This window comes from Dinoponera quadriceps, unplaced genomic scaffold (genome assembly GCF_001313825.1).
Source record: "Dinoponera quadriceps isolate SergipeBrazil2010 unplaced genomic scaffold, ASM131382v1 scaffold3271, whole genome shotgun sequence".
Lineage (NCBI taxonomy): Eukaryota > Metazoa > Arthropoda > Insecta > Hymenoptera > Formicidae > Dinoponera > Dinoponera quadriceps.
In genome coordinates this window covers 245,618-255,216 of record NW_014557287.1, presented here as the reverse complement: position 1 = coordinate 255,216, position 9,599 = coordinate 245,618, and the positions used below count along the sequence as shown (strand labels likewise).

At 34.0% G+C, this 9,599-nt stretch overlaps 3 protein-coding genes across 3 annotated transcripts; 1 reads left to right on the top strand and 2 right to left on the bottom strand.

Moving 5' to 3' along the window:
* Window positions 1-222: 222 nt before the first annotated feature.
* On the bottom strand, window positions 223-2,482 carry LOC106748940 (ribonuclease P protein subunit p29). Its single transcript, XM_014627894.1, has 4 exons — window positions 2,378-2,482; window positions 2,170-2,306; window positions 1,691-2,081; window positions 223-1,524 (listed from the first exon to the last, which is right to left on the bottom strand). Exons 1-4 carry the CDS (start codon window positions 2,391-2,393, stop codon window positions 1,385-1,387), a joined length of 684 nt encoding a protein of 227 aa, XP_014483380.1. The 5' UTR covers window positions 2,394-2,482; the 3' UTR covers window positions 223-1,384.
* A 445-nt stretch (window positions 2,483-2,927) lies between these two features.
* On the top strand, window positions 2,928-3,542 carry LOC106748895 (cytochrome b-c1 complex subunit 10-like). Its single transcript, XM_014627812.1, has 2 exons — window positions 2,928-3,055; window positions 3,357-3,542. The coding sequence occupies exons 1-2, from the start codon at window positions 3,009-3,011 to the stop codon at window positions 3,475-3,477; spliced, it is 168 nt and encodes a 55-aa protein (XP_014483298.1). The 5' UTR covers window positions 2,928-3,008; the 3' UTR covers window positions 3,478-3,542.
* A 1,088-nt stretch (window positions 3,543-4,630) lies between these two features.
* On the bottom strand, window positions 4,631-9,524 carry LOC106748941. The gene is made up of 10 exons (XM_014627895.1): window positions 9,372-9,524; window positions 7,852-9,258; window positions 7,347-7,714; window positions 6,898-7,242; window positions 6,551-6,821; window positions 5,986-6,404; window positions 5,672-5,902; window positions 5,098-5,576; window positions 4,864-4,975; window positions 4,631-4,787 (listed from the first exon to the last, which is right to left on the bottom strand). Exons 1-10 carry the CDS (start codon window positions 9,385-9,387, stop codon window positions 4,632-4,634), a joined length of 3,804 nt encoding a protein of 1,267 aa, XP_014483381.1. The 5' UTR covers window positions 9,388-9,524; the 3' UTR covers window position 4,631.
* Between the last annotated feature and the right edge of the window lie 75 nt (window positions 9,525-9,599).

Here is a 9,599-nt window from a genome sequence, read left to right as displayed (position 1 = left end):
TTATAGTTAGTAGAGCTAGAGTATTATGTAAAGATATCGAGGATCTTGAATAAAGTGTAACACGATCGTGTATCTCGATCGCATCGTTCATGTCATATTAAATGTTCCGTTAACGTCCTCTGATTTGTTTTTTCGACTCCATGTAATGTGTGTGTGCATAGTATCTTCCTTGAAGTTATTGGTCGTTAATCATTATGATAGCTCATTACCAGCTATGCCTAAATTATTCATTAAGATAAAGTAGAGATCGCACTATCTATCTAGAAAATGACGAAGTCATGTTGTTGAACACTTGTGTTTTGTTAAAGTATTTATGTTGCGTGTATAAAGTGCTACATCGATGCATCAGGATCAGTATATGAGGTATAGCAAGAAGCACCGAGAGAAGGGAGATATTAATTTTTTTTTTTAATATCTTATCTTTTAACATTCCTAGATATGTGTGTGCCACCTTGCTGCGTAGTATACTTATTTCAAGTGATAATCTCACTTGGTTTGTGTCGCATCCTCGAGATATAATGGACATGTGACGGATTATAGTACATATGTAGTTCTTTTTTATTCCAAAGTACAAAACGAAAGTTCACATCGCAACGGGAACGCGTCGTGTTGTTACTATACTAGACCGAAATGATGATTCGTATTTCATGATAGCAAATTGAGCGGATGTGGCTTTCGTTTCTCTCACTCTGCATTGTTTTCTCTATTTGCGTGAAGCTTTCGTTTGGTACTTCACAGTTGATCTTGTAGAGATCCAGCTGTATATATTATTTGAAAATATTGCACCTAAGGGGAAAGAAAAGTCGGTAATACGTCCAGCTATTATTTCACTCCGATCTAAATCTAACTGATGAAATCATAGAGAGATTGATTAACAAATATAGTCGCTGTACTAATTGAGAATAATTATCGCTGTATCTCAGTGTCATGTTTAGCCATCTTGATTTAAATGGAGTATGGGTAAAGACACTTCTAAGATAAAATACATTCAATTATTGTTTAGTAGTTTATGCGCACACTCACCCACACACACATACATACACACACATATACACACATATATAAATATAATGATATGACTAAATACTGTAATATGTAAGTAGCAAATATACATTACCAATATTGTAATTGTAATATCCTATAATAATATAATCTATAAAAGAATAATGAAAAATACACAGAAATAAATAATTCTAACATCTACATGGAACTAAACTGATTTAAGTATAAAGGAATCACCATTGTTAGTTTCACATACACTGATATATTACACAAGTGTATCGTTACATTATGCAGTTATATTTTTCAAATTACATCCTGAGATAATATTAAAATCCAATATTAACATTATTATCAATGTATTGTATCACAGGTTTTTATAATATTATAATTGGACTATTCGTGTGTTTTTAAACTTTTTAACCATTCGCTCCACAGGTCTTACACAGAGCTGTCTTCCAAATGATTTCAATATTACACCGTTATCCAGATGAATGTGAATTGTAACTATATCTTTTGGTATTGCTGAAAACACAATATCGTATAATCTGTAAAAGCCTATACATTTTTAGGAGAAATTTGGCAACAATTGATGTGTGTGTGTGTGTGTATGCAGAATAAGCATTATTAAATTGTAAGAAACAATCATATCTACAAATAATTCATTTTTCAGATACGGTGCATTACTTACTTCGAATAACATTATCTGTCCCACAGATCCTAAAAGTGTTTTTGGTATCTTGTATAACAATTCCTTTAAGTCCTGTTAATGAAGGACATCTTGACCTGATAATCGATATTTTAGCACCATGAAAATCAGCTTTTACCAACTGTTGATTAATATTCTCCCAATTTGGGTCGGTGGAATTTTTTGGTATACTAGTAAATGGCTTGTTACCGAGCATTTCTTTCATATATTTTAACCATAACTGATTTAAGGGCAAAACGTCAGAATACTTCATATTGCTACCGTGGCCAACTTGGCTCAAGCCGAGACGCAGTCTCTTTTTGACAGACAAGAATTTGCCCCTATTGTTTATTTTTGGTTTGTGCTTTACTTTAAACTTGTCAAATATAAAAGTCTAAAAATTACCATAAAATAATATTTTAGTTAACCTTTTATATGTAGCAATTTCATTCTACTGCTATACTTGTCGCATACACACATACCTTTCGCATTTCTTCTGGAATAGATTTACAATCGGACGATGGTAATGTTTTTTGCAAGAAATTTACAATGTATTGGTCTTTGTTCTCGCAAATCGCAATAGCATTAGTCAAGTGTTCGGGAAGCGGTGAGCATAGTTCTGAAAATAGTTATTAATATTTAAATAATAAATATAGAAGAGAACGTTACATTCGTTTGATTAATACTTACTCGCGTAGCTTGACATGATTAGCACAATTCTGTGTTGTTCAATTAAAAATTAATCCTCTCCTGTTGAGCGTGCACGTGGAGATGTTTACGTGGTGTAATCGTAAATAAACGATGAAAGTTTGACTTGTATTGAATCGTACTACGTGCTCGTTTGTTGTGTAAGGACAGTGGCGACTCGTAGCGGAGATTCTGGAACTAAATTGCAGAAATAACAGGTTTAATAAATTCGTAAACTCGTTATTTCTGTAATTTAGTTCCAGAATCTCCGCTACGAGTCGCCACTATACTTAACGAGAAACTGAGGTCGTGATATGACTAAACGATGGAGTCAGGCGTACTTTCTATTTCTCAAATAGTATAACTCAAAGGCTGGTCAGATGTACTTTCTATTGTAATTGCGGAAGCACAGATGAGATGTTATCCGGAAAGCAACTATCTTTTTCTACTTTCTGATGTGTTGAAACAAAGGGAAATGACCGCGCGGTCTAGTTATTACACGTCTATGATCGTATATAGTTAAACTGTGTCATCGAGCTTACCTTTCTGTTGCTGTTTCATTGGTCTATGCTCTTCGTTGCAAAGATACGAAGATATTTCTGCTCGGATTGAGAACAATACGAGTGTGGACGAAATGGCCCTGCGTTTGACAAAAACACATTTTGAATTGGCTGGAAAGTGGTAAGAATCCTTTTCTTCTGTATTTTTAATATATTTGGACGTGTTTTGCATCATCTCGACATTTCTAATAAATAATGTCAGTAGTAAAATTTGTTCACTTGTTTGTAACTTTTCTAATATATAATACTTAATAATGACATAACAGGTTTGCTTGTACTTTCTACATGTGATTGTCTCTTTATGCTCTTTGTTTTTTTGTCAAGGTTTGAATGTATAATTGTTTTTAATGCAAAAAGTACAAGGGGAAATGCATCAGAAAATTTCATATAGATTTGTAAGCAAAGATCCTTTTATATTTTAGGCTTCCAACTGCAATGACCTATGGAACTGGTGCGTCGCTGACGTTTTTATACCTCACAGATTGGAAAGTGGTGTTGCAATATGTTCCTTTTTACGGCAGCAAGTTTGACGAACAATCCTAAGATACCAAGCCAGTACTCTGAGATGATTATGTAATAATTCCATTAAAGAATTCTACTGTACCATATTCTATTTATTTTTTGTTTATTCAAATAAAATTATTAGTAAGGAATATGCAAATTTTAATAACATGGTCTAAGATCTTTCAGTTTGAAGTTTTATCTGATTGCTGTAAAGTCTTCTTGTGTTGCTCGTAAACTATATTTGCGAATTCTTCTGATTGTGCCATTCTGCGATGTGTAAGCCATGGTTTCAAAGATATCCTGCAAAGAGGAAGAAAAAGCCGAATAGTTCAAATCTTGTTAAAAAAGTGTCCATCTTTAGTGCATATCATACAAAATTGAAGGGAGATTATCCTTACTTATAACCAACGAAAAGAAGGGTTCCACTGATTAATACGAGCCCCATATAAGTGAATTTTTGAACAAGATATTGCTTGACTTTCACCGGAACACTATAAAACGATATTAATTGCAGAGAACTAAATTGAATTTCCTCGCTTCAAATTATTCATTCAATTAATATACTATTGTAATTCATAATATAGTGTTGATATAATATGAATCTAATTATAAGTATTAAACAGTTTTAATATTTTATTATGTAACATTAGCGAGATAGTAAATTTGAATGTATTTGTCATCCGTAGAGGTTATGGTAAGAACGTGTACCTCATTTGTCTTCGTTTATTTCTCTTTCGACTTTTTTTAATTCTTCTTTAATCGCTGGAGTCCAATTATAATAACCAAAAATCAGCCCTAAACCAATTGCGACAAAAATCTGATCTTTCGTCAAACCTCTTGGCACTTTAAACATTCCGATATCCGGCGCGACGTGATTCTCGACTGAACGCTGTTTACCTTCAGAGCACATGATCGATTAGTTACACCTTACCACTTTATTGTCGAATTGTAGGAAAAATGTCAAAACAACTCAAATACGACAAAATATTTTATTCTTTTTACAAACGTTTATTATTTATTATATACATTTATTATTTATTATATTATGATTAAAAAAATTAAAACTTTTATGGAATATACGATATGCTATATCCATGTGAGTTCTATTTTATATTTAAAAAGAATATTTATTTTATATATTTGTGTTGTATTTAGAAAAATCGAATAAGACTTTTTAATCAAACAATTGATGTCTAGATCTTGCCGGAATATTTGTAAAATTTATTAAATGTATTTAATTGTACTTTGAAGACTTCCTGCAATGATGTTGACAGTGCACGAGACAATAGGGCGATTCCATGCTGATCACAAATGCTAATTAAGAAACACAGAGAATTTTGCAAAGCTACCTGGAACAACAAAGACAATTTTAAAAACAATCTATAATAAAAACAAATAAATGTCAGTGGAAAATAAAATAATTACTTTCATGTAAGACGGTACTCTACTCTCTAAAATTAATTGCAACAAATCGGCGATCAGATAGGGACTCAGTCGCATCATGTCCTTCTTTAGTTTTATCAGCAATCCCGTAAGTCTGTAGTGGAGAAAACGTTTATTATTTCCTCGTCGAATTATTTTCTAACGATGAATAAGTTACATTGAATGTCCTCGATAATAACATATTGCGTTAAAAACTTCTCGATCGACCGAACTTACTTCTCGATTTCGAGTGCTAAACATCTGAATCGGTGCTCCTCGAATTTATCAGATACGTTTACCGACGCATTGACAATGACATTGAGCACACTTCTATACAGTAGCAATAAAGCGGGTAAACTGTCGGTTATCAAATTCGTTCTGACTTTTATCAGAGCCGCACACAACGCGAGTACGTTCTCGCAGGATGATATCTTCTCCACCCTCTCGAACGATTTCAGGCCGGTTGTTATAATGAGATCGAAGGTGTCGTTGGGAATGAGCGAGTGTTTGGTACTGATTATATCGTGCGATAAACGCACGAGATCCGACCAACATCTGTCGGTGATGTGCAACGATTGCGCAGTTTCCAACAGACTGTTGATCGCGTCGAAACGTACTTTACTGCGTTTCGCCCGCATGTCCGTTTTTACAATATCGCTCCAGACGACCAACAGATTCATCCACGTTGCTTCATCTGCTCGCGACAAACTCTTGATCTGTACAAAAAAAATGAATATTACAAATATTACATAATATAATTAACAGGTTGTTAAAAATTAGCATACATGTGTATCGGTTAAAAAAATAGTACCGTCTGGTCGTGCAGCAGTCGTACAAATTTGCCAAATTCCTTCAGTTGAGCGGACGCCAATAACGACTTGCGTAAATTTTCTTGAGGATGCTTCAGCATTACACACCACAAGTTCTCGACAGTCGCGTCTTGGATCTCGAATTCCTTGCGATGTCGCAAAACAATAGTGGCCAGTTGTATGCCTTCTTGCAACAATACATCGTTAGTTGAGTCGCTCGGACTTACTTTTGTCTGTAAAAAGATTCAATTTTACCTTTGATGCAACAAAATCTGATTCGTAATTGTCTCCGTGCAATTTCATCGCTGGTGCTTACCATAAATATATTTTGAAGAGTAGATTTGATCAATTCCTTTAACGTGTCAGTAATTTTCTTGCTTGAAATCGTTACTTTCAATATAGCTGTCAAACACCTCACATCAGAGGCATCCTTTATTTCTCCAGGTAACACATTTAGAATAGCTTTAGCTAATTTTCTCTCTGCTTTCCTAAACATGATTTTTTGCTCGGGATTCAATTTTGATCTAACCATCTCCATGCGTTCCAGAACGGTGCACATAGCTTCCTTGCATTCGGCAGAACTTTTGATGAGATTCCTAAGAGTGGAATATGTGGTCACATTGCGAAGAGAGAACTCGCAGGCCTTTGAGAATGCTTTGTTCTGCGGCAATTGATTTACCAATATTGTCGGTTCAATGTGTTGAAATATGTCAATACCGGTCTTTTCTAATAAATCTGAAAAGATCAAAAATAATATATTAAAAACTACGTACATAAGACATGCTTTTAATTATTCGTTTCTTAAATCCTCTTGCATACAGATATCAATAAAAAAAAAATGAGAATAACAGAATAGTTTAAAAGGAATGAGATAAAATTACCTGAAAATATCAAATTGCATAACGTAGACACTTTTTCATTTGTCCCACATTCTTTGCTAATGGAATATACGACCAGGAATATTAGTGTCCTCGTATCAGGGCTGAGACACATGATTGGTACATGCAATAACATTTCCAAATACAATTCTATTTTAGAGGAAATTGCATTCGTCATTGATATCCACTGCTGTTGCAATATCTGTACCTTTACAACTTGCAAGACTTTCGTTAATTTCTCATTTTCATTATGCTTGTCCTCCATCAACAGTTTCTATAATTTCAATATTATTAAAATGAAATGCTATTATTTTTGTTTCATAATAATTCTAGTATTGAATCATACTTACAGTATTAATATGTTCCGTAATGGACTTTGTGCATCCTGACGATAAGCACTGTCCGATTTGAACAAGAGTGTGATTTAAAAGACACATTAGGAAACACTTATTTTCTTGAATGCATTCTTTATTTAATATACTGAGCCATTCATGAAAGTTCTTATCATTCGATGTCATATCTGCCAACATTAAACATGCTATTTTGGATATTTCTTTGTCACGTAACAAGGAAAGTATGTTTGGATCATGTTTCAGTATAATGCTCCAAGAATTTTCAAGGCCACCTATTAAATTGTGAAGCTTAATAGGCTCATCCGACAAATTGAGTTTTATTCGATGTAAAATAAGTTTATTCTGAAATTATTAGATATATAAGTACCTTGCAATAATTTTATTTAACATAGATGCATGTACACATACACAAACATTTTCTCAATAAATAATGTTTTCGAACGTACCATGATATTCTTGCAATTATCTTCACCAAAATTGCTGATTCTTTGGATCAACTGCTGCCAAGGGTCATCTTGAATTGGGAATGGTAGCGTTTTTGTAACGGCAATCTTTGGTGGTACATAGTATTTCAACATATTTTGCATTTCGCTCAACGACTGCACCGCAGTCAACAATATTATGATAACGTTTTTGTTGTGGCTTAAACAGAGTGCCTTGTTTATCAGCAGTGACAAAGAATTTCCCAATTCGTTAAGAGTGTTGACAAATTTCTCATGAGTGGAAGATGCTCTAGTATACTCGAAAATCTGCATACCTTCGAAAAGTGTGACAAGCAATTCTACTGTCGCCTTCAATATTAACACATTTTTACCTACAAATTACGAGGAATAAGAGGATATACATCACGTTATATGTGTGTTGAATTTCTAAATTTTATTGAATTATCATTATTCATATTTAATTCATACTGAATTATTAATCACTCAATAATGAATATAAGAGACTTACATGAATTATTACACTGCAAAAGTTCCACACAGTCTGTATTTAAATGATACGTTAGCGTCTTCAAGCTTGCAATCGCCTGTGAACTGGGAGTACTGTGAATTGATTTTACCAATTTTACTTTAAATTCCTGTGGAAAAAACGCAGACGTGTCAGTCTTGTGTTTTTTCTTTTTAATTGCAACGTGCTGCTTTAAAGATACTAATAACTGTGAAATAAACTTTTGTTCTCGTCTTAATTTCAAGCTGGCATCCAAGATTGCAGTTAATAAATTAGCACAGTCTGCATTTTGTTCCTCCAAGAGTATTTTATTCAAAATACTCGGAATATTCTTCTCTATTAAAAGTGGGTTGATATACGAAAGTTGCACAAGTGTTCCGCATTGAGCGCATGTCATATTGTCGTTTATTAAAATATCGTCTATTAATTTCTGGAAATACTCCGATAGTGTAACATCTCCTGCAGTATTTTCAAAATCAAGCGACACGTCGTTTAATAATTGAAGAGAAACGTTTAGTATTTCCCACTTGTATCTCCCAGAAGTATTAATTAAATTTCTGAAGAATGTATCCAATAAGGCAGCATCTGACTTATGAGTGCCCACTGCAGCACGAAGAATAAGCAAGTATGTTGCAAGATTACTCTGGAGACTTAATTTTTCCACATTCTCAGACAACACGGAGAATAAATCCAGACACATTGTGGAACTGGTTTCTGTCTGATCATTTTGAGCCTTTCTCTTCCCTAACAACAACTGCTGTATGCATTTGTATGCTACTACACCAAGCTTATTTGTACTACCTGTGTGTCTATGATCGATTAAATTGCACATAGGGTATAAAATATCACGTATAAAAATTATTCTCAGTTCTTCCTTTGTAGTTATTGATTGCCTGTGCATATGCATTATACTTTCAATAATACTGATTACAGCACAACTCTCTGCAGATGATAATTTACTACAGGACTCGAGTGGCTTTTCATCTTTCTCTTGTGTTTCACTCGGATAGCCAGAACGTTTTGATACAGTATTTAATAAGACTTTCACCAAGAGGCCCAAGTCTTTTGGTTTCTTTGTAAGGTACTGTCGCATGCTATTGTTAGCAAGGATTAAAGTACAGCATTCAAGAACCACTTCATAAGTTTCTTCCGCGAGATCACTTAACGCACATGTGAGCATGTCAACTAAACATTGCTTTACATTAGTCTTAATATCAATATGAGTAGACTTTAGACAATTATTTAAAGTCCTCCAAGCATGTTGATTTGTTGTACATATCTTGCACAGCCAGTCCAAGAGTACATCCTCCTTTTGGACAAGCGGCAAATCCGCCGCGGAAAATGCAGTTTCCGCTAATTTCAACCGTTTAGGCAAAGGCTCATCTTCCGAATTCAAGCGCTTTAATAATTCTGTAACGTTGAATCGTTATAAAAATGCATTGAAATTTTATCGAGATAAATTTTAGGTTAGCCGGTTACACGTTGAGATAATTCAGGTAAATTATTGCAAGCTATTTACTCACCTCTTGACAACGCCATAGTGATAATTTTTTAAATCTATTTTGCGATGTACGTATATAAATTATACATATAAAATAAAAATATTTAACGTATACACGAAATCCTCGTGGTGCAGATTTGAGGTTACGCACCCACGCTCGATGCTCGCAGCATGAAGTGAATCCTACCTGTGATTGGTCGCGAAATAGGGAATATCTGGGGATTTCAAATTCCCGAAAAATTCTCTTTAA

What these genes read in the sequence shown, in the direction of transcription:
- LOC106748940 (XM_014627894.1), bottom strand. An exon ending in TTCCAGAAGAAATGCGAAAG is followed by an intron (nt 2,082 to 2,169) that starts GTATGTGTGTAT and finishes GGTAATTTTTAG; the next exon opens with ACTTTTATATTTGACAAGTT. An exon ending in GACAGATAATGTTATTCGAA is followed by an intron (nt 1,525 to 1,690) that starts GTAAGTAATGCA and finishes TTGTGTTTTCAG; the next exon opens with CAATACCAAAAGATATAGTT.
- LOC106748895 (XM_014627812.1), top strand. Translation starts at nt 3,009, where the DNA reads ATGGCCCTGCGTTTGACAAAAACACATTTTGAATTGGCTGGAAAGTG. An exon ending in TTTGAATTGGCTGGAAAGTG is followed by an intron (nt 3,056 to 3,356) that starts GTAAGAATCCTT and finishes TTTATATTTTAG; the next exon opens with GCTTCCAACTGCAATGACCT.
- LOC106748941 (XM_014627895.1), bottom strand. An exon ending in ATGCAATTTGATATTTTCAG is followed by an intron (nt 6,405 to 6,550) that starts GTAATTTTATCT and finishes TGATCTTTTCAG; the next exon opens with ATTTATTAGAAAAGACCGGT. An exon ending in CTCTTCAAAATATATTTATG is followed by an intron (nt 5,903 to 5,985) that starts GTAAGCACCAGC and finishes ATCTTTTTACAG; the next exon opens with ACAAAAGTAAGTCCGAGCGA.